A 24,961-nucleotide genomic window follows, 5' to 3' on the forward strand; every position below is an offset into this window, starting at 1 on the left:
AATTCAACAACCAAATGCATCAATTAGAATATTTTAATTTATTGTTTCCATACTCCTTAGGTAGCTTAATATCTCCATGTATGAATAATAATTTATGCAATGTACCAGTCCAAAGTACCATCAGCAAACTATAAAGTTCAGTTCCCTGATTAAGTTTATTATAAAGGTTATCTTGTATAGACAGATTTTTTAAATTTGGAAGACTTTCTCCAATTCAAGCAAATAAATGAAAATTAGAAATTTAAACATCAATATGGTAATACTAAATAATTACTAATTTTAATTAGATAAATTAGTAATGGTTTAAGAACTAGAGAAAAAAATTTTTTCTATTATCATTGCTTCCGCTTAATATTATATCCGAATAAGTGTATTTACATATTTTATACACTGCTCAATAAAAATCTCACTTTTCCTCATGACCATTACATGGGTTAAGTTACAATTATGTCTAAATTCCCTGTGGGAACTGATACTATTGATAAGTCAGCTGATATCTACAGTGAAAGCTTTAGTCTCTTCTAGATAAATTGTCTAGTCTTTAATCTTCTGTTTAGACTAACTTTATTTCTCCAGATAGTACAAATTTATTTTCTCAGTAGACCTTTAAGCTAATTGAGAACTATTTTACAAATAAAGATATTGAATATTTTATACAATTTCTGTTTTGCTGACAAAGTACTTTTTATTTTAATAGTTTTTTTCTTTCAAAATAATGACCTGTATTTACTTGTAAATATCAGACTATATTGTAATGTCACTATTTAAAACACAAATTTCAAAAAACTGCATCTTCACACATCAACAATTGAAAAAATACATTGAACTCATGACCTTGCTTACTTTTCTCGTCATTTTCCCAATTTTGTTAATAACTCATTAACACTTTCCCAACAGAGAAAATCTCAGTCATTTTTTTATTATACCATGATGACAACCACTAACACCAACAATAGCCGGGAAAGATTCAGTAGAATTATTCATTTGGCAATCTCCCAGCATCGGTAGTTTCTGCAACATTTATCTTACGAAATTTAATAAAACATGATGTTCAAAGATCAACTTAGAAAGGGGAGGAAAACTGCCAAGGTTTCTCAAATGTTGAAGCCATATCTACCTTCTGAGCAAATATCATATATGCTGACTGGACAAGTTCTGTTTCACAGTACCTAGTACAGATCGCTTTAGAAACACTTTTGTAATGTTAAGCGAAAAAGAAATTTTGTGAAGTTAGGGTATACAGGAAGTGGTAGATACAAGCAAATTTGAAAGCTAACAGCACCTATTAATCTTAAACTAGCCTGTTACTCTTCCAAAGATTAAATTATCTCCTGGTAATCAGTAATATACTTCAAGTTGAGTTACCCTTTCAGGCCACTGATGCAGGTTTATATATAAATGCAGTGGCCTGGATGAACTGGAGTCAGAATAGTATACAATACTAAGCATCATTCCACATAAGCCTTTAAATGAAAGGATAAATGGCTCTGTTTATTTTACTGTGCAAAGAGGACATTCTACCCTTGTATTTTCTGATAATTGCATAGTAGCTAAGTTCAGTTGCACAAAGCACATGTAGATTTTATCTTTCCACGAAGAATGATTTTTGCCCAAGTATAGGGAACACTCCAAAGAAGAACACACACAGATGTGACTGAACCCAGAAAGGCTCGATAAGTGAACAGTGTGTGTTGTAAATAGGAATTGGACTATCCCTTACCCACAGTCCTTTTCAATTCATGGGCTTCAGAGTTCACGTTAAAAATAAAAGATTTTGTATTACACATGAAAGAAAATTTCAAGTGTCTATGTGAAACAAGACTAAAGAGATCTCAGCATTTACACTTACCATATTAGTAGTGCAATTTCTTAAAACTGAATACTTAAAGTGATCATCTGTATTATTCCCTCTACCAAAGGTTGAACTCTCTTCTATCTTTTTAAAATTTCTGCCCCAAACAGTCACCCATGACAGCAAGACCCTAAGGGCACGTTGGCACAAAATCCGAAAACACCAAAAAACTGAAACAAAACAAAACTCACTCCTGATGCCTTGCAAGCACCAAACAGTCAAACTGAAATCATTTTCTCCATGAAAAGTTTCCACTCTGTCAACCCAAACTCATGCAATGGAATTCCCTTTACCTAAGCACCAACTCTGAGTATTACTGTCCAACAATAATTTTAAGAAAACATGTCTGCCTTAAGAATTAATTCCTCACAGAAAAGGAGCTCTATCAATTAGTATTCTAAATTCTCAAAACGTCTCCACCACATGTCAAAAGAAAAACCACTCTTCCAATCAAAATTTATACCAGTAAAGGAAAACTGTCAACACACGTTTTGTACTATAGGATGTTGGGCCATTGTAGTAAATAGTGTTCTCCCATCAACAAAGCACAGAAGTCAAATGTTTGCACCATTAAACCACCTCTGAAATAGCAGCTTCCGTCTGCATGACAATGTTCAGTGTGAGGTCATCTGGACGGTGGGTGTGTGCAGTGCACAAGGCGCGTCCTACCTTCATACAGAGCTTTGAAGCCCTGGGCACTCACGGCGAAGTCTGTCGTGAACCACAGGGTAAGGATGGAGCCGGTGCTGACGATGCAGGAAGGAAGCTGAAATCCCGACAACCTAAATTTCAAAAAGAGATGAACACAGTCAAAAAGCATGAACTTGTTATTGAAGCTTATTTGATGAAGTCATTCAATCCCTCTGTCCACTGTGGCCTGTTGATTTGACATAAGTCACTGCACAGTTGCATGAACCATATACCAGGTGTTGCCAGGCAACTGAAATGAAGCATGTTCAAGGACTAGAGTTTGCTTATTTAAACACTTTTTGAAAAGGTTTTTTTTCTTGAAGGACATGTACAATACACCATTGTCTAAAGAGAGCGCACAGAACTTACAACAGTGCAGTCATCCTTACACCTGCTATGCGAAACAATGTAACACTGCATGTGCTTTTGAGTTTATTTTTCTCTTAACTTATTAGATAGTGTGCTGTCCCAGTTCATCATTAATGTGCTTATTCTTACTATCTTCCCACCCCCCAATAAATCGGTTTCTCTTGAAAACAAATCCTAGTCACAACGTCAGAAATAAAAATCAATGACTACCTTGAGCTCAGGTCAAATGAACTGACTTTGATATTTGGTTTTCAAGACAAATCTTTTGGATTTTAAGATATGTGTTTCAATTATAACTAGGTTAGGATATATTAAGAAATCTTAATGATGAGAAAGAACTCTGAAGGAGTGAACTACTATAATAATATAATAATAATATATAATAATATATATATTATATATTATATAATATATATATTATATATAATAATAATATAATGTAAAATATAATGCTTTACAAACAAATAGCTTTTCTAAAGGTTAAAGAGATGCTTCAATTTATATCTTAACTAAAGTTTACTAATTAGTTTGTCTACAGTTGCATCGTTTAGTGTAGTCTGAACACAAACTTCTGACTCAAATAAAAATAAAAAAAATCAACCTGAACATTCATTTCCAGGGGGAGAAACTCTGTCTTGCCAGTAAGTCTATGGTATTAAAGGCCTAATTACAACCACTGTAGTTGCAGGATCAAACCAGAAACTAATAAGAGAAAAATGACAGGACAATTGTCAACCAGCAAACACTTCTAAATAATCCATGGATCAAAGAAGTCTCAAGGGAAGTTTTTAAAAGTACATTAAACTGAATGAAACATAAACACAAGATATCAATATCTGTAGGACTCAGCTAAGCAGGGCTGAGGGGGAAGTTAACAACACTGAAAACATACATTAGAAAAGAGGAAAATTCTTATATGTGTAATCCAAGCGCCCATCTCAAGAGCTTAGAAAAGGGAGAGTAAAATAAACCTAAAGCAAGAAGGCAAGAAATTACAGATAAATGCCAAAATCACTGGAAATGAAAACAGAAAAGCAATGAAACAAAGCCTAATTCTTGGAAAAGATCAACAAAGTTAACACATGTAGCAGAAATGACCAAAAAAAAAAAAGAGGGGGATAAGAATAAATAGAGATAAGAATAGGGATAAGAATAAAGAGGGGGATTAGATAAATATCTAATAACAGGAATAAAATAGCAAATATTACTAGAGACCCCACAGATATGAAAAAAATGCTCTAAAAACTACACCCATAAATTTGACAAAAGTGAAACTGCTTACTTCCTTAAAACACACACACACACAACGAATGACCACAACTTACTCGATGAAACAGAAAATGTGAATAACATTTACATTACATTTACTGTAATGTAAATGTTAATGTAATGTAACATTTAATAGTTACACTATAACTATTAAAACTCCCCTGAAAGAAAAGTCCAGGCCCAGGTGGTTTTACAGAAGAATTCTTCTGCCATAGACTGAATGTCTGTGTCACCCCAAAGTCATATGTTGAAACCTTATCCCCACCATGATGGTATTTGGAGGTGGCGCCTTTGGGTGGTGATTAGATCATGAGGGCAAAGTATCCTTATAAAAGCGACTCCAGAGAGCTCTCTTGCCCCTTCTGCCATGTGAGGACACAGCAAGAAGACGCTGTCTCTGAACAGGAAGCAGGCCTTCAGCAGACACTGAAACAGCGGGCACCTTGACCTTGGACTTCCCAGTCTCAAGAACCACACGTGAGAAATTTTTGTTTTTTTATAAGCCACCCAGTCTATGGTATCTGTTATACGTACTAAGGCATTTACCTAAATGCACCGAGACATCTACCAAACATGTAAAGAATTAACAATTTTACGCACTCTGTCCCAGAAAACAGAAGCGGATAAAACACTTCCTTACGCATTTCATGGCGCCATTATTACTCTGTGCTACGGACTGAATTGTTGCTTCCAAAATTTGCATGGTGAAGCCCTAACTCCCAATGTAACTGTACTTGTCATTTCTTTATTTTTTCAATTTTCATTGGCGTATAGTTGATTTACAGTGTTGTGTTAAAGTGAATCAGTTTATTTGTAGATATGGATCCATTCTTTTTCAGATTATTTTCCCATACAGGTTATTACAGAATATTGAGTAGAGTTCCCTGTGCTGTACAGTAGGTACTAGTTATCCATTTTATGTATAGTAGTGTATGTATGTTCATCTCAATCTCCTAATTTATCACTTTCCCCCACGTTTCCCCTTTAGTAACCATAAATAAGGCTTTTAGGAGGTAATTAAGATGAACCAAGTTCATAAGGATGGGATGCTAATCCAACAGGACTGGTGGCCTTATAAGAAGAGGACAAAGAAGAACTCTCTCTTCCCTTTCCTCTGACGCTGCCACATGCCTGCACTAAGAAAAGGCCATGTGCTCGCACACCCAGAAGACAGAGGTCTACGAACCAGGAGGAGAGTCTTCATGAGAACTTGACCGTACTACAAACTAATATCAGATTTTTAGCCTCCAGAAATGTGAGAAAATACATTTCTGTTGTTTAAGCCACCCAATCTATGGTATTTTGTTGTGCAGACCAAGCTAACACACCTTGTTACCAAAGACAGACAAAGGCAGCACCAAAAAAAAAGAGAAAGAAACAGACCAATATCCCTCATAAATACAGATATAGGAAGCCTTAACAAAATAAGAGAAAACAGAAGTAAGCAATAGGTAACAGTTATTCAATAAGGCCAAGGGGTGTTTATTCCAGGAATGTAAATACAGTTCAGTATTTAAAAATCAATCAACGTAATCTGCCATAATAACTAGCTACAGAATAAAATCACAGGATTGTAATATTCTATGTAGGAAAAAGCATTTGACTAATTTAAGCATCCAATCATGAGAAAAACTTTCAATAAAATATGAATGGAGTGGGCTTCCCTGGTGGCGCAGCGGTTGAGAGTCCGCCTGCCGATGCAGGGGGCACGGGTTCGTGCCCCGGTCCGGGAAGATCCCACGTGCCGCGGAGTGGCTGGGCCCATGAGCCATGGCCGCTGAGCCTGCGCGTCCGGAGCCTGTTCTCTGCAACGGGAGAGGCCACAACAGTGAGAGGCCCGCGTACCGCAAAAGAAAAAATATATATATGAATGGAGGAAAACTTCCCCAACTTCACAATGAGTACCTGTAAAAAAACAAAAACAAAAACAAAAAAAACCTACATCTAACATTATACTTATTGGGGGAAGACTGAATGCTTCCCCCTAAGACTGAGAACAGGCAAAAAGGTATGGTTTCACCACTTTCATTCAACAATATGCCGGAGGATCTAGCCAGTGCAATAAGCCAAGTAAAAGAAATAAATGCGTACAGATCAGAAAGGAAGAAATAAAATCGACTGTATTTGCACCATTAGCTACATAGATTATGCCAAGGAATCTATAAGAAAACTCCTAGAGTTAATACTTGAAATTAGCAACTGCCCAGGATGTATAATGAACATACAAAATTCAATTTTATTTATACATGCTAGCACTGAACATGTGGACACCAAAATTAAAGATACAATGCCATTTACAATCGCCAAAAGAACACTTATATATAACAGGTACAAAACTGTGTCCTGAAAACTGTATAATGCTGAAGAAAGAAATGAATAAAAAATTAAATAGAGCAATATACCATGTTAATAGACTGGAAGACTGAACATTGTAAAGATGTCAATTCTCCTCAGACTTATATGTAGGTTTAAGACAATTTCTATCAAAATCCCAGCAAGATTTTTTTTAGACACAGACAAGATTCTTGTAAAATTTAAATGGAAAGCCAAAAAAAAAAAAAAAATAGAATGGCTTAAATAATTTTGAAAAAGGATAAAATAGGAGGAATCAGTACACCTGTTTTCAAGACCTATTTTGTAGCTACGGTAACCAAATCCATGTGGCACTGGCAGAGGGACAGACCAATCCATCAGTGTATCAAAACAGAGAAGTCAGAAACAGACTCATATGAATGTGCCCAAATAATTTTTGAAAAGGTGCAAAGGCAACTCAGTGGAGCAAAGAAAGCCTTTCAACAAATGGCGCTTAAACAACTGGAAGTCCACAGGCAAAAACAACCAAGAAAGAGCCTAGACCAAAGTCTAACACCCTACAGAATAGTTAACTCAATATGGGATCACAGACATAAATGTAAAATGTAAAAATATACAACTTTTAGGAGAAATCATAGGGGAAAATCTTTAGGATCTTGGACTAGCCAAAGAGTTCCTAGGACACCAAAAGCACAATCCATAAAAGAAAAAAGTGATAAACATTAAAACCATTCGCTCTGTGAAATACCCAGTTAAGAAATGAGAAGACACGCTACAGACTGCTAAAAAATATCTGCAAACCATGTATCTGACAAGGACATGTGTCTAGAATATATAAAAAAAACTTTAAAGATTCAACAGCAAAAGAACAAATAATGTAATTAGAAAACAGGCAAAAACCAAAGTGTCGTTTCATCTAAAAGGATATACAGATGGCAAATAAGCACATGAAAAGATGTTCAACACCATCATTCATTTGGGAAATGCAAATTAAAACCGCAAAGAAATATCACTACATACCTATTCAGAATGGCTAAAATGCAAAACAGTGACAATGCCAAATACTGGCTGGAATGTGGAGAAAATGGATTGCTCATATATCGCTAGTGGGCAGAACCACTTTGGAAAACAGTTTGACAGTTTCTTAAAAAATTAAACATGCGAACAGTATGGAGGTTCCTTAAAAAACTACAAATAGAACTACCATATGATCCAGCAATCCCACTACTGGGCATAGACCCTGAGAAAACCATAATTCAAAAAGAGTCATGTACCAAAATGTTCATTGCAGCTCTATTTACAATAGCCTGGAGATGGAAACAACCTAAGTGTCCATCATCAGATGAATGGATAAAGAAGATGTGGTACATATATACAATGGACTATTACTCAGCCATAAAAAGAAACGAAACTGAGCTATTTGTAATGAGGTGGATGGACCTAAAGTCTGTCATACAGAGTGAAGTAAGTCAGAAAGAGAAAGACAAATACTGTATGCTAACACATATATATGGAATTTAAGAAAAAAAAAATGTCATGAAGAACCCAGGGGTAAGACAGGAATAAAGACACAGACCTACTAGAGAATGGACTTGAGGATATGGGGAGGGGGAAGGGTAAGCTGTGACAAAGCGAGAGAGTGGCATGGACATATATACACTACCAAACGTAAAATAGATAGCTAGTGGGAAGCAGCCGCACAGCACAGGGAGATCAGCTGGGTGCTTTGTGACCGCCTGGAGGGGTGGGATAGGGAGGGTGGGAGGGAAGGAGATGCAAGAGGGAAGAGATATGGAAACATATGTATATGTATAACTGATTCACTTTGCTATAAAGCAGAAACTAACACACCATTGTAAAGCAATTACACTCCAATAAAGATGTAAAAAAAAAAAAATTAAACATGCGATTATCAGATGACCAAGCAATTATTCTCCTGGGCAGTATTTACCCCAGAGAAATGAAAATTTATGCTCACACAAAACCTGTACAAGAATATATATGAATATATATACGTATACATATATATACACATAAACATACACTTAATAATCAAAACCTAGAAATAACTCATATATCCCTCAAGAGGTGAATGATATACAAACTGTGGAATATCTACACCATGTACTATTACTCAAAAATAAAGAGAAATAAACTATTGATTTATAACACCTGGATGACTCTCCAGAGAATTATGCAGAGTGGCAAAAAGGCAATCCGAAATAGATTACATACTGTATGACTTTAACATTCTTGAAATGACAAACTTTTTGAAAAGGAGAACAGGTTATTTGTTGCCAATAGCTAAGCAGGGAGTTGGGACAGGAGGGAGGTGGGCGTGGCCATAAAAGGATCACATGAGGGAATCTTACCTTTCTTGTCTCGACAGTTTCAGTGTCCCTTTCCTGGCAGTGTCCCTCTACTACCGTTTTGTAAGATGTTACCTTTCGAGAAACTGGGTAAAGAATACTCAAAATCTGTGTTATTCCTTACAGCTGCATGTAAATCTATGATTTTCTCAAATTTGAAAGTTTAATAAAACAATAGATTGGAGGGCTTGGGACGGAGGTACTCTAGAAAATATATACAGATTAAAATCATCCAATTAGTACAAAAATACAGTATTTAATAATAAAACATTCTCTCATTAGATTCAAAACTTAACTGAACAAAAAACGATTATTTAGTGTAGTCCGTTTTGAAGTTTTAATATTTATTACAGTAAGTTTAGATATCAAATAATGTGGTAGCACTTTAAAATAAACACACATTCATGTTTTCTTTAATGAACTTTTAAAAGAATCATGAATAGGAAGGGAAAAGTCAAACTATTATCTCAGAAAAAAAGTAACAAGATACTAAGAGTTGTAAAAACAATGTTATATGACTACTGTTTGGAAGTTTGAGGAAGTTCAACATACACAATGGTAGATAAAATATATACAAGCGGGGGCTTCCCTGGTGGCGCAGTGGTTGAGAGTACGCCTGCCAATGCGGGGGACGCGGGTTCGTGCCCCGGTCCGGGAAGATCCCACATGCCGCGGAGTGGCTGGGCCTGTGAGCCATGGCCGCTGGGCCTGCGCGTCCGGAGCCTGTGCTCCGTGGCGGGAGAGGCTGCAGCGGTGAGAGGCCCATGTACGGCATAAAAAAAAAAAAATTTATACACACACACACACACACACACACACACACACACACACACAAGTGATCTGCTTTAACTCGTTGAAATAGAATGCACTCATTCATATTTTAGCACGAAAGAATGAAGGCCAGTGTTGGTTGAGGTGGGTAGGAGAGTTGATTCAGTTAATCATTGAGACCGTCAAGAGCTAAATTTGTGGTTCCAATGTTTATAGCCATTACCCATCACACCAGCTGAGAGTGAGGAATCTAACAATGACCAGTGAGGAACTCACTCTTCAGTCTCTCTACAAATAACCTGGTGAGGATGTATCTGCTGATAATCTCTATAGTACATCATTTGTATCCTTTGCATGAGGACCCTGGGGATAAATTTCAATGCTATCTTCCTTCAGGAAACATATGTTCTTAGGGGCAACCAGTTTATTTTTAACACCTAGTAAATCATGGAGCTGTTCAAGTTGCTTAGTGTTGACTAAAAGAAAATTTTGAACCGAATTTCTGGCCCTCCCTAAGCAACGTGTGAATTTTTATAGTAGCCGCGTTGCAGATTCTGTAATTTGCATTCCTTCAGAATTTTATCTTGCTGCCATCCATGTATCTTTAGATCTCTGTAAGCCACTTTAGATATAACTCCTCATGGTATTCACACAGTGGCAAGTCAATGAAAACAAGAAAGAAAGAAAATTAACTCTGCTTTCCCCTCCCCATTTCTATCAAACCCAATATCACCTACAACATACGCACATTTGACCTACTTCTTCCTAGAGTGCAAGTCAGAAACATGGTTGCCACTGTTGAAAACAATCCTAGCATCCTATTCAAAGCATTGGGTTTTCACCTGACACCGTCACTGAATCATTTGTGGGAAGAGAAAGAAAATGATTAGAAAAAGGAATGGGTATGAGAAAAGTGATAGAAACATTTCACTCTCAGCAAAAAAAAAAAAAAAAAAAAAAAAGAAGAAGAAAAGTATAGGTAGCAAAGGTCCAACCCTCTCTCTCTCTCTCTCTCTCTCTCTCTCTCTCTCTCTCTCTCTCCCCCCCCCCCCCTCACACACACACACACCCCTACCTCCGCCTGTCTTTTTCTAGCTGCCTGCCTGTTGTCTGATAGAATCTCATTTACTGTATTTTCTACTGGGAGAAAGCAATTCCCCTCTCACATCCGGCGATCTGGGTAAATGATACAGGCTGTCAAAGATGAGTGATTATTAAATAAAGTAAGGACAATTTGGGGCAGCTCTTCTATATTCTCAGTGCTTGTTCACTCAGTAGAAACATGAGTTTCAGAATCGAACAAGTTTATTCTTCCATCTCGCAAGAAATTACTAGAATGAATTGCACTTAGAAATATACCAAAAATATTGTGTACTGCACTATCACTCAAGATACTCAAATTGCGGATACCAATGCAATAATCTTGAGTATTAGAAGTGGTGAGGCTGGAGAAAAAATAAGAAATTGAATGAAAAGGTCAGCAGAAACAAGACTGGTGTGAGCACAGTTTATTTCACATAAATTAATGAGGAAGTTTTAACTCCATTTAAGAGAGGTACACTCCTAAATGAAAATAGTACCTATTTCATTTATTTATTTTTCTATTCTGTTCAACATATCATTTATAACAATTAATATAAAAGTTATAAACCTACTTACAGTATCAATTTCAATGGCAGATTTTTATCATGATATATTTATATAATTACATTTATTTAAACTGTTGCATAGTTCCACTGTTAAAAAAAGCGTGTTGGATTTTAAACTCTGTGAGAGCTTCATTTAACTTCTCTTGGGCAAAGCCAAAGTTAAATACTTTACACTTTCTTTAAATTTCTATTTAAAAAATTTTAGTATGTCCTATGATTGGCCCAGCAGCAAAGATATTTGAAGCTACTATACTTGAAGTCTTCGTTGTTTTTATTAAAAAGTTAAAACTATAAGTCTTTTTGAATATTAAACAATTACAAATGCAGATGTGATATGTCTGTACTGTACTGCTTGTTTTCCCCTTCCCAAAGCTCTTAGCACATCTGTTTGAGTCTGGTTTGATTTAACAAGAAGAATGTCATGTAGTCATTTGGTTTTATTACACTATTTTAGCCCAACACTGAGTTCCCAACAATTCTAGCTTGCAATTATTAGACCAAAAAAGTCTAGAGGTAAAACATTTGGTAAAATTGCACATTGACAAAAGCCTAAGAAAGGATTTCATGTTCAGTTGTACTCTGTTCACTTAACCACAAGTTATACACACAAGAGAACAAGGGGAGTAATCAACTTTATACAAAGAAAAATCAGAACCTCTTGTAGTAAGACAGAGGCCTTAAGTCTACAAGTCAAGGCATCTTTTCCTATTGTCTAGTGCTTACTAGGAATTAAAGAGGCATTCTGGGTAGTTTGTTATCTGTCTTATGCGTAGGAACGCGGAAGGAATACCTAAATGATTTACTGGCGCCATTTTGAAATGGTTTTCCATGCTAATTTCAGGAATAAAAAGTTCCTATGCCCAGTAGATATCTGCATTTCTATCTACGTCTCTGTGGTTGTACAGATACATACAAATGTGATGATGTCTTTTTCCTATAGTAAGCTCAAAATTTTACCTGTGATTCATTTAATAATAATGTCCATGCCAAGTTCTTTGAAAACAATATACATACTCCAGAAGTGTCAGGGCTTTTTTCACATCTATGAAGACTGATATGTGTGTACGTAATTGGACAGAGCTCTTAAAAACAAGAACTGAAAACCTTAGAGGGAAAAAAAAAAACAAGAAAACACAGTTGACTAACACATCTTTAACTTTCTTATCAAGATTTTGTGCGAGAGGCGGATAGCTATTTGCCCTCTAAAAGGGTTACGTCTCTCTTACATGAGTATCTTTGGTTAAATTTTGAGAACGTCATGAGATTTCTAGTAGCTTTGTCACTAATATTAATATTAGTATTAATATTGCTTTATATATTGCATATATTTTAATATTAATTGTTATATACGTATATATAGCAATTAAACCATTGCATTTGCTTTAACTTACACCCTTCCTTCCTAAGAGGCTAACATCATAAAAAACATCTTATTTTCCTTAAACATGTCATTGCTCATATCATGGTCTGTACATAGCTTACTTCTCCCCAGAATCCTGAGAGGAACTGCACTCAGTTACGGTGATTAGTATACTTGGCCTATCGTAGTCTGTGCTAAATAAAAGTTTCCTCCTAACGGAATTCACTCTCAGCTAAACACTACTCTGTCATAAAAATGAATTTTCCCCAAATTACATTCTCAACAAATCTGCCAAGATTTAATCCACTGATCTCTTTTCCTATCAATGCATCAAGCTATGCTGAGCAAGTGATTTCATAATTACAGCGTCTGTAATACATTATCAGAAACAAAAATCTAAGCAGGTTTTGCCCCCAAGCATGAAAGAGCATCCTCTCGGTGTGACTCTCTTATGACCACAGAAACAGCATCATTTATAAATGACACGAACATAGTAACAGCATTTTCCACTCCTAAGTATGACTGTAAGTACTGTAACTCCAACGTTCTCTTCCTCTGCTCTTGAGCCTTCTGGGCTATCAACTTCATCTCCACCTGAGTGATAAGGATCCAGAAATTGTCTTCCTAGTGCAAAATCCAATAGTAGGATTTTTTTTTTTTTAATTTATTTGACTGCACCGGGTCTTAGTTGCAGCACGCGGGATCTTCGTTGCGGACTGCAGACTCTTAGTTGCGGCATGCGGGATCTAGTTCCCTGACCAGGGATCAAACCCAGGCTCCCTGCATTAGGAGCACAGAGTCGTAACCACTGGCCCACCAGGGAAGTCCCCATTAGTAGGATTTTTCTATCACGATCTCTTTCCAATCTGTTTTCCCCCAGCTATGCCACTTTTCCATGTTAAGATTTGACATAAGCCCTGTGCTACCTTAGGATAACTCAGAGGCTTTCTGCTTTACTTCCTCATCTGAGGGTTAGGGTATTTAATGCTCATCTAAATTTCAGCACAGCTATGATAAACAAGGCAAGGCCCTAAATGACTTGTTCATCGGCAAGCAAAGGGATTAGGCAAAGACCCCTAGAGTTCATTTCAGGGCTTAATCATGTTGAGAAAGTATTTCAACGACCGGAAATGATATGCAAATTTATTTATTTCACTGTGGTAGCTCACAAAGTACATTTTTAAATTGAGATTTCCTTCTTAATTGTGAATCTAACTTCTTCTGTAAAAACTGAAACCTGAATCCAGTAGTTAGGTAGTTAGATGGAAACTCTGTATTTAGAATTACAGATTCTCCTCGACTTATAATGGGGTTACTTCCTGATAAGGTATTTTCAACTTATGATGGCTTTAAGTCAAAAACGCATTTAATACACTTAACCTAAGGAACATCAGCTTCTCCTAGCCTACCTTAAACGCGGTGCTCAGATCACTTACATTAGCCTACAGTTGGGCAAAATTCATCTGACACAAAGCCTGTATTATAAAAAAAAAAAAGTGCAGAATATCTCATGTCACTTATTAAACACTGTACCGGAAGCACAAAACACAGTGGTTTTCAGTGCATCCTTTGTTCACCCTCCTGATCGCACGGCTGACCAGGAGCTGTGTCTGTCTCTGCCCAGCATCACGAGAGAGATGGGACCGCATATCGCCAACCTGAGACAGATCGCAATTCAAACCTCAGAGTACGGCTTCTAGCAAATGCATATGACTTTCCTACCACTAGCAAGCCAAAAACTCTTGACTCAAGGATCACCTACACATACACACGAACACACACATTGAGGTAGAAAAGAGAAAAATATCTAGAGAGAGAGACAGACGAAACTCAATGTGGACTGGTCACTCCTCACTTACACTTTGTAACTCCTGACTGACAGCCCACGCTAGCTGCATCCTAACATTCTCCTGACTCTCCTATTGAAACTCCGTAGAGTGACTCTGTCTGGGTAAAAACCAGAGGCAACTGAAAAGGAGGAAGAGATAGGAGGAGAGAAATAAAAGAACCTGTGCGTCCCAACACAGAAATGAGGAATCTCCTCTTCCAACAATTTTGAAACCAAGGGCTTTCCATGAGTCTGGTGCATAGTAGAAATGCAGCCATGCTTCCTGAGTTCACAGGCAAGAGAAGGTACTGGGACAATTAGCAATGTTATTTAATTAGGCAAATTAATAAAGTTATATATACTTTAAAATATTTAAGTATTATGTAACAGTTGGGTAAAGGAGAATTATGTCAAATAAATGGTATATATTTTTTAAGGCAGTGAAGGTAATCCACATTTACACACATCTTCATGACTGCCAGTGTGTTCTCAGAGGGCTGTAAAAATACCTTAAGGGCTTTGGTAAAGTTCACAAACAAGAACAGACACAGGCATAAGGAAAATCTAGAAATGCTGGCTAGTAGGAAAAGAAATTTACGTGTAATTAAAAGAGCATAAAAAATCCTTGTTAAAATATATGCATTTTATAAACATGACTAGTAATTATTTCCAGAGACTTGGGAAAACAAAACATGAATTCAAGAATTTCATCAAATGGCTTATCAGAGAAAAGTCAACTCACACAAGGGACCTTATCTGTGTCCTACACGCAGCTGTTCCTCAGGACAGAGCCTGGAGACAAGGAGGGTTCGATAATGCAATCCCAAAGTCTGGCTGTAGGATTCTGGCCCTGACGATGAATGAGTGATCATTATATGTCACTCAAGAGTTCATGACCAGTTGCCTTCCTAGACTTGGGTTCTAATACCAGCTGACCCCGTGGGCATTTTGCCAGCTGCCTGTCACTGTTCAGAGATTGTCTATACCACATGCTCAAGAAAACCTTAAAATAACACCCTGTTTTGTGGGAGACGAAACTAAGCCTCAGAGATCTTCACTGACTTACCTAAGCCCACAAAGGTGGTGAGTATCAGAGTCAAGATTCAAATCCAGGAATCTCTCTTGAGCCTGTGTTTTTAACCCCTGGAAACTCACAAGGGATTTCCAACTGGGGCCATAAAGGACCTAAAACTATACTGGGCCAAACCGATGAGTAAATAATCAGTAATTTGGGCTTGATGACACAGTGGTATGTATAGACAATTAACCCAGTTGTTGAAATGAAACCATTACGGAAATAAATGGTAAAAGAACCAAGCTCTGAACCAGGAACAGGAAAGACATTGGAGGCGAATCCCCACCCAGTTCACAGGCTGGCCACTGAGCATGCGCAGCCCAGGGGGACGCTCACCACGATGATGGGTCACCAACCAGCTCCCCTTGCAGCCCTGAGCTTCCTCGAAGGACACCTGCCATGGATGTGTTCACACGCACATCTTGAGAACCGTAAAAGGTAAATTTAATAAAGCCAATTCTTTTCTCTTGGCTTTATTTTGCTATAAGGAAAAGAACATGTCTCACGTTCTTTATGCCCAAATCTGCCCTAGTCTGAAAGAGCTAATTTTTTTTATCGTTCCCAGTCATGCCCCTGGCCTGTGAATGTATAAAATTCTCATCTTTTGATTGAAAAAGCCTATTTACGCCCTGCACCCTTATGAATTTACAGATAGAGTTTAAAATTTGCATACAATTCCCTTTCTCTTTCACAAGGTAGAACTTTAGAGGACCTGGAAAAAGGGGAAATGGATGGAAGCTTGAAACACACAAGTGAAGCAACAGTTTTTTGGCTGTTTGACCAAAGTTGGGAGGATGGGAAAGAGACAGGATGAAACATGAACACGAGTGGAACTTAGGTTTTTGACAGGAGGCATAAAGAAGTGATCTTAAAAAAAAAAAAATCTCAGAATTAGCAGCTTTAATCCCTTCATAAATAAGGATGAGGAATTTTAAATTCTCTAGATCTAGGAACACCAAACTTGAATATCTGGCCGCACAAGTGCATTTTCCAAGTCACCCATGTTCCTCATGACCCCGTCACGGTGATGTCCCCACATATCCCACAAACCAAGTCAAAGTAATAAATGACAAAAGGAAAACCCACCAAATCCTGAGACCATGTGTTTAAGAAGAACCCTGAATGTACTAAAACAGAGAAAAGGAGCAAACAATGTGTGTTATGGTCATCAAGACACATCAAACGTTTCCACTCAACAGAGATGACGGAGGAAGCTGGAAGTCGCCTGTCTGACCTGATTTACTCTCACTCCTGTTTGGAAGGGTACCTTGATGGTGACATAATGGCAGGAATGAAATAGGTCTATTTCCTCAAGAAAAACCTGGTTTCTGTTATCCTATGACTCCACATGCCAAAAGAAGGCAACAGATTAAAACCAATGATCTCCCATCAAAAAATTTACGTATTTGGGCTTCCCTGGTGGCGCAGTGGTTGAGAGTCCGCCTGCCGATGCAGGGGACATGGGTTCGTGCCCCGGTCCGGGAAGATCCCACATGCCGCGGAGCGGCTGGGCCCGTGAGCCGTGGCCGCTGAGCCTGCGCGTCCGGAGCCTGTGCTCTGCAACAGGAGAGGCCGCAACAGTGCGAGGCCCGCGTACCGCAAAAAAAAAAAAAAAAAAAAAAAAAATTTACGTATTTGAATCATTCATATTTTTCACAAATTCTTCTATTCCTGGAGAAATTTGAGAACACTATAGTGTTGAACCAAGTCTAATTTTAGATAGTCTTCTATACGATACACTGGTGGTGTGCAAAGGTAGCTAATCAACAGTAGGTGGAGGAAATAGGAGCTTTTTAATTACTTATTTATTTTTATGACTTTATTATTTATTTATTTATACAGCAGGTTCTTATTAGTTCTCCATATTTTACATATTAGTGTATACATGTCAATTCCAGTCTCCCAATTCATCACACCACCACCACCACCCCCCGCCGCTTGTTTCCCTTGGAGCTTTTTAAAGTATTAGTGATACTACTGATACATTATTGTTCAAAAAAAAGATAACAGAACTCGAATAGAGACTGTAAACTGATGCACGAATATGTCAGTCAGTGATTTTCTTGGGAAAAAATCTTATCAGTAACTTCCTTAACTGACCTACATGTCCATAAATGATTACACCTAATTTTGGCACAATTGTTTCATTTTTTTCGTTTTTTCATTTTGTTTTAGTTTTGGCTGTGTTGGGTCTTCATTGCTGCGCACCGGGCTTTCTCTAGTTGCGGCGAGCAGGGGCTACTCTTCGTTGCGGTGCACAGGCTTCTCATTGCAGTGGCTTCTCTTGTTACTGAGCATGGTCTCTAGGCACACGGGCTTCAGTAGTTGCAGCATGTGGCTCAGTAGTCGTGGCTCATGGGCTCTAGAGCACAGGCTCAGTAGTTGTGGCGCACAGGCTTAGTTGCTCTGCGGCATGTGGGATCTTCCCGGACCTGGGATTGAACCTGTGTCCCCTGCATTGGCAGGTGGATTCTTAACCATTGCGCCACCAGGGAAGTCCCAATTCTGTCACAATTATTATGAGACACATAAGATGCAGGACTGTGAAGTGTTAAGGCTTTATTTTAACTATGAGACCAAAACATGTAACCTCGAGAGTGTGATGACCCCTGCAGGTGGTCACCATGCAGGTCTGGAGTTTACATATTTTGCTAACCTAATCACCGGTTGCCACAAAAATCTTTGAAATTCCTCCTTTGGGGGTGAATCCTTAGTCCTCCCCCCTCCTTCGATTTCCAGGGACATCACCCATCACTCTCATGTTCTCCCCTTGGAACACGAAGCCTTCAGCCTCATACATCAATATCTGGAACCTAATTGTATCGGAAATTCACTGCGCAGCACAAGCGCCTCATGAAAGCCAGCTTGCTGCTTCCCTGCAGGGAGAGTCGTGTTTTAGCAGGAGACACACGTGGAGCTGATCCCAAGGATGGGACCCAGATGTTGGGGACAGGCGGGTGGGGATGTGCTGTGGGCGGTGTATGTCTGCTTGGAGGACAGCAGTCTCGGCCATGGGCTAAAAGAAGTCCCACCAGATGACAGCTAAACTAGGCGAGGTAACACTATCCCTGATGGGGCCAGACCCCCATCAGGGCTGGTGTGTGATTCTACAGTTCATCTTGCAAGCGACGTTAATCGTGAAGCCCTGAAATCAAGGGATGTGTCAGATGCAGATTTCACGGCAAGCGACTGGAATTTTAACCAAAGTCTATATTCCTAGCGTTGAATCCCACACACCACCATCTACGACTCCACTTTTTCTATCACGAAGAACAAAGTGAATTCACATCATACAGAGTAGCTTGTTAAAATACAGGATGCAGTCGAGATCATCCAAAGATTGATCATTCCAGGTTTTAAGACCCAAACTAACACATCCCATTTAACTAAATGTATTTCCTCATTTTAGTAGAAGGAACAGACGTGACAAATAATTGAATTAGATTTCAAGGTGTCACTGTCTTACAAAAATTGGCTTTTGGGGACATTTAAGGTTTCACATGCAAAGCGTCTTCTTACTATAGGAGAAATTTAGTTCTTATTTGAATAAGGATAGTTTTAAAAACCTACCTTGTGTTAGAACTCGCTTTGTTAGTGTGTAATGATGCTGCCAACCTCTCCTGCTTGTAGAGGTTAATTGCCTGGTTTATTGAATAAGCTGCACGGCTGGGATCCGGGCACGAACAGGAAATGTGCTTCTCCAGTTCCGTACCCTGCTTTTCACGACCACCCTGGGTCACTGTGCGTGCGTGCCTGTACTTTTTCCTCAAGGTCATTCAACACGATATGCTATGGGATGGCTAATGATAGAAAAATTAATGGGATGGCTTCTCTCCAGAAGAATCCTTTTAGGCATTCCATGTTGGGATGGCAAACACAGTCAAACAAAACAAAGCCTAACTTGGATCTCTCAACAAAACAAACCAAAACAAATGACAGACCAGATCTCCAACTGAAGAACTGTTTCTTAAATAAAGTAGTAGAAAAAAATTAATCTTCAAGTAACTGACTTAGGAGGGTTTAGTTCAAGAGAAAAATCTAAGTGGATTTTTAAAAAGAAATAAATCATAAGACATTTCTGGAAACCCCAGAATCATCAGGGCAGAAATTGAGCTACATTTTCTGGAAATGATTAAATTATCCATAAAATTGCAAACATGTTCCTAAAGAAGAAAGTAACATGAAAATTCTCCTGAGATGTCCTTTACCTAGCCCTGTATATTTTACTGTAATTTTTTCACATAGGTACGACAGCTGTCTACGATGTTCTGAACAGAGTATTAGGTTAAGGAGTGTTTCTGTTTTATATTCTACCAGTATTTGTTGGCCTGGCCTCTCAGGGACCCAGAGTTGCACAAAGGAGTTCTTTCTTTTAAGAGCCTTCGCATATAGGAATACCGTACTATTTCACACACTATTGCTAACGCTGCCTCGGCCTTCAGTGTTTGTGGTGCCGAGAGGGGAAGACCTGATTTGCATCCCATGTCATGGCCAAGTTGAGGTCTATGGGCTCACATGTAAACGGGTGAAAGTCAACCTCACAGCCCACACAATATGCCAAGAACTCGAATGGCCTCACCTGGGGAGCCAGCTGTTAGGTTGACCTATCGACCTGCTTAAAAGAATTCACTAGGTGTTTTCCACATAATTTCTCTTAAATTCTCACAGAAAGCCAATGACATGATCTGACCTCCCATTTACAGTGGGGGCAGGGATTAGTCCATCAACCAACATCACACCCGTCGTGTCTGCCAACATCACACCCGTCGTGTCTGCCTTCCACGTTGGTGCCCTTTCTACCACACCATACTGCAATCCAGGAAAAAAACAATTTTGAGTGTGCTTCTTCATTCATAGACTGCTAATTTAAAAAGGAACCACATTCAGAGAGTTAGATCTTCAAGGAACTCCCAAGCAGTTTTATTTATTTTTTTAAATTAATTTTTATTGGAGTATAGTTGCTTTACAATGTTGGGTTACTTTCTACTGTACAGCAAAGTGAGTCAGCTATACATATACATATACGCCCTCTTTTCTGGACTTCCTTCCCATTCATGTCACCACAGTGCTTTAAGTAGAGTTCCCTGTGCTATACAGTATGTTCTCATTGTTTTTAACAGACTAAACAAAGCCATTTTGATAGATGGTTCTTTCTTTAAGAAACATAGAAGTACAGATATATTGAATTCTTTTTTAAATAAAAACTCAACTTGGAGAATATGCAGTTTTCATTAAAAATAAATCTCTCAGTTCCTTTATTATTGTCATCAGTTGATTTTCTCAACAATGAACTTCATTTTAATGTTTCAAAATAAATATCACATCACCCTTATTACATTATTTTATTATTTCTCTTTTGAGGCAAATCCAGGGTTTTGTTTGTTTTGTTTTGTTTTTTTCTTTTCCTGTAAAGCATTTGTTCTCCATCTTTTTTTTGTTATTTTTTTAAATTAACTGTAATTTTTTTTATACAGAGGTTCTTATTATCTATTTTATACATATTAGTGTATATGCAGCTTTATTTTTTAGGGAGGAATTCCCTAAGGTCTCAGAGACCGGTCGTTTGTCTAAAGCTCATGGATTTAGTAACTGGGACAGCAGCAAATCTCGATTCTCTGCACTCTTTCCTCTATGGTCCCTTTCCTACGGGGGCCTGCTGCCTAATAAAAAGACAGCTGAAGTGGGTGGGTCCTTAAGCTCAATTCGTTCACGTATTGCTGCGTGCTCATTGCCACAGACAGCAACAGACTCATGTTCTGTGGCACCTGCCTACAGGAAGATGCCATGTCAGAATCCCAGCTTGATTCACACATTTTACTTTCCATCTCTAAGCCACCAGGAGTTTGGGAGCCCTACAGAGAGACACTGTGAATAATCACTCTCCTTCCATTTCATACTCACATTATCCCATCGAGGAGTTAGCATTTACTCAGAGCTCCTGGAGAGGGAGCCACTTATGCAAACTCTCACGGCGTTAACACTCAACTGAGATTCCCTACAATTACCTGCAAATATTTGGCTACAAATAAACCGTTCAAATCATGTGCCCTCATTCACAAGGCATTTTAAGAATCAAAAAGATGTGCTTATTATTCAAGATCTCATCCTTGAAATTAAAGAATGCATTATCTGAATCTAAATTGTGTATATGAATCTACATTGCAGCCTCTTAAAAGCATTAAAATAGCAAATACTTGTTCTAATAGAGTTTAAGTATGCCAAAATAACAAGCTTGAAAGTTTCCAAAAATGAATTAATATGCACTGCTGGACACTTCATCAGCCCTAGAAATTTTCATTTTAGTACTAAATTACATACAACAGTCTCCTTAGTAATCTTGGCTACTGTGGGTCTTACTGGTACCCTCCTAATTTCATCAGTCTTATATGGGTCAGACCAATCAATTGATCAATTATTTATATCCCCTTTATATTTATATAAATTTATATAAAATTTTATATAAATTTACATAAATTTTATATAAATTTTTATAAATTTATATCCCCTTTATATTTATATAAAATTTATACAAATTTATATTTATTCTTTGCTAAGAATTTTTCCAATTATTAGTAAAAATTTTAGACTAATTTGAAGTATAATACCTTTCTTAAAAACTGGAAAAATGAAAATGACCTTTTACTGATGTCAAAATTAAGATAGCAACTGACATGTTAAATGTGTTTTTTATAAATTATGAACACTGTAAAACTAATACGAGTATACAACTTTATGGATTACTAAACTATTTCACATAAGTTAATTACTTAATAAAATCTTTAATTCAGTGACTCTTCTCATCTAACTTCTTTCTAACATGCTTTAAAAATTTTTCACATCCTTTTCTACTCTCTCACATTGAAATACTAAGCTGAGGTAGTTATATACATATACACACAAACATATATTTGGAAGTGTATACTTGAAGTATTTACATAAATAAATATGTAAATATTTACAAGAATATATCTTTCTTGACTATATTTTTCATTCTAAAGAAATATTTATCTATCTATTTAAAGGTAAAGGCATACTTTAAGGGAAGCTAGAACAGAAGTTATGTAGAAATGCACATCATAAAAGGCCTACACCTATGAAAGGCAGTCTTCAAATTTAATTCTACATTTCTTAATAGTAAAGAAAATATAAACCAGCTTTATATTACTGTAGAAGAAGCCGAAACTCATAAATACTGACTTGGATAAGAGATATAAACCCAAGCTACAAAAATTAAAGGAACTCATAAGAATATCATCTTTTAAAGATAACAGTATAGCATAAGAAGATCACAGAAAAGAACTATGAAATGTTTACCAAACATAATAGTGAACAATATATGCTTATAGGTTTGTATAAATGAGTGAACATGTAGTCTTGGACACTTCATCAACCCTAGACATTGCTACACATTCTTATTTTCACAGGAGTTAAAGATCTTAATGTAAAAATATTATATTAAAAGTAGCAGTGAGAAGCAATCAAAACCAGAGTTTTGATGAGAATCTTTGGGAAAAAAAGATGCTCATTCTTTTAAAGTACAATTTTGGTGTAACTTTTTTTCTATTTTGGACATCTCTCTCACAATTTAAAATTCAGAAATGCTGTGACCCCAAAATTTAACTTCAAAAATTTGTCATGCAGCTATACATACACATCTACATGAACTATATATTTATAAGCTTATGACAGCATTGTTCCTATAACCAAAATAGAAAGTCAACTTAAAAGTACTTTAATTGCGGAGAACTTAAAGAAATGATCATTCGTTTATACAATGATAAAACGGATACAACGAAGCCATAAAGGATTGTGCCCTCGAGCACACACACACGCCTAATTATCCCCCCATACATAAAATATTTCCTTCCTTCTTTCCTTCCTTCCTTCCTTCTTCACATTTTTATTGGAGTATAAATGCTTTACAGTGTTGTGTTAGTTTCTGCTGTACAACAAAGTGAATTCGCTATATGTCACCATATATCTCCATATCCCCTCCCTCTTGCGTCTCCCTCCCACCCTCCCTATCCCACCCCTCTAGGTCATCACAAAGCACGGAGCTGATCTCCCTGTGCTGTGCAGCTGCTTCCCACTAGCCATCTGTTTTACACTTGGTAGTGTATATATGTCCATGCTACTCTCTCACTTCATTCCAGCTTCCCCTTCCCCACCTGTATCCTCAAGTCCATTCTCTACGTCTGCGTCTTTATTCCTTGCCCTGCCACTAGGTTCATCAGTACTGCTTTTATAAATTCCATGTATATGCATTAGCAAACGGTACTTGTTTTTCTCTTTCTGACTTACTACACTCTTGCTGTTCACAAAAAAGAATGTGTCTTGGCAACTGTGTTCTCTCTCCATACGTGTGTGTGATGTGTATAAATAACACGAATTCACATCACTGCTGACACACATGCACGCACAGATATAATTTTGGAAGACGCAAAAAACTTAAATAGTCAAAGTCATTTGTCAAAGTCATGTGTCCTGAGTCAGTGCTGTGGACATTTTGTTCTACGAGGCTCTGGAAAACCATTTTATTTATAAACTGACCAGAGTTTGAGTTACTGAACCATGTGACTGAATTTTTTATCTTCTTCCTCTTTTCTGCTGTCATCACTCATCAAAAACATCTGAAACACAGCTTTGAAGAAAGCAAGAAGCCAATCTCATGATAAAGCTTTATTGCAGTGAATGATATCATACATGGAGTGAGGGCCATTTTTAGACACACTTCCTTTAAAATGTTTTGCTGTTTGTTTTCATTTTTATAAAAAAAAAGTAATAAAAATCTTAGAGTTAGAAAACAAACATATATAAAGTAAAAGATGGAACTTCTTAAAAATCAACTGCACCCCAACAATATTGCCCATAGATTCCTAATTATGTGTCCAGATTTTGCAGGTAGGTCCTCCTGAACATACAGACGAAGACAGCCCATTTAAAGAAACTTATGCACTTATATACTTATATGTAAGGATAGAAAAATACATGTATTACTCATATATAAGCTATAATCCCTTACATCTGCTTATCCAGAAGACCAGCTCAAACCATTTTGCTTAAAATATTTTGTTTTACTTTCAGATCTTCCCCAAAACAGCTAGAAAAACAGAAACCAGCCCTGTGAATTTCTATCGACCCTGGAACATTTTTATAACTTGGTTGATTTTCCTTTATTCAATGTCTGTGAAGAGCCAGTTCACTAATGAGTGCATTTTCCGATACCAGAATAAGTGAATTTTTTGTTTGTACATAATCCAAAGACAGTAAATGTGTTGAGTTTAATTTATGAAGATGAAATATGTAAGCTGCTTTCATTCAGTGACTTCAGCTGAGACTATAAAATAATGTGATTCTTCGTATTTAATGAACACATAAGTGACGCTGTCCCTAAAGTAATGGATGGGCAGCTACGC

The 24,961-nt window shown here is 37.4% G+C and overlaps 1 protein-coding gene across 2 annotated transcripts in view; it reads right to left on the reverse strand.

Annotated features, from left to right (window-relative positions):
• CSMD1 (CUB and Sushi multiple domains 1) overlaps window positions 1-24,961 on the reverse strand; it is a 1,750,344-nt gene that overhangs the window by 1,224,573 nt on the left and 500,810 nt on the right. For both annotated transcript variants that reach the window (XM_067722119.1, XM_067722118.1), the window contains exon 3: window positions 2,522-2,634. In XM_067722119.1, the coding sequence (XP_067578220.1) occupies window positions 2,522-2,634 (113 nt within the window). The remainder of the gene's footprint in view (window positions 1-2,521; window positions 2,635-24,961) is intronic.

This window comes from Pseudorca crassidens, chromosome 21 (assembly GCF_039906515.1).
Source record: "Pseudorca crassidens isolate mPseCra1 chromosome 21, mPseCra1.hap1, whole genome shotgun sequence".
NCBI classification, from domain to species: domain Eukaryota; kingdom Metazoa; phylum Chordata; class Mammalia; order Artiodactyla; family Delphinidae; genus Pseudorca; species Pseudorca crassidens.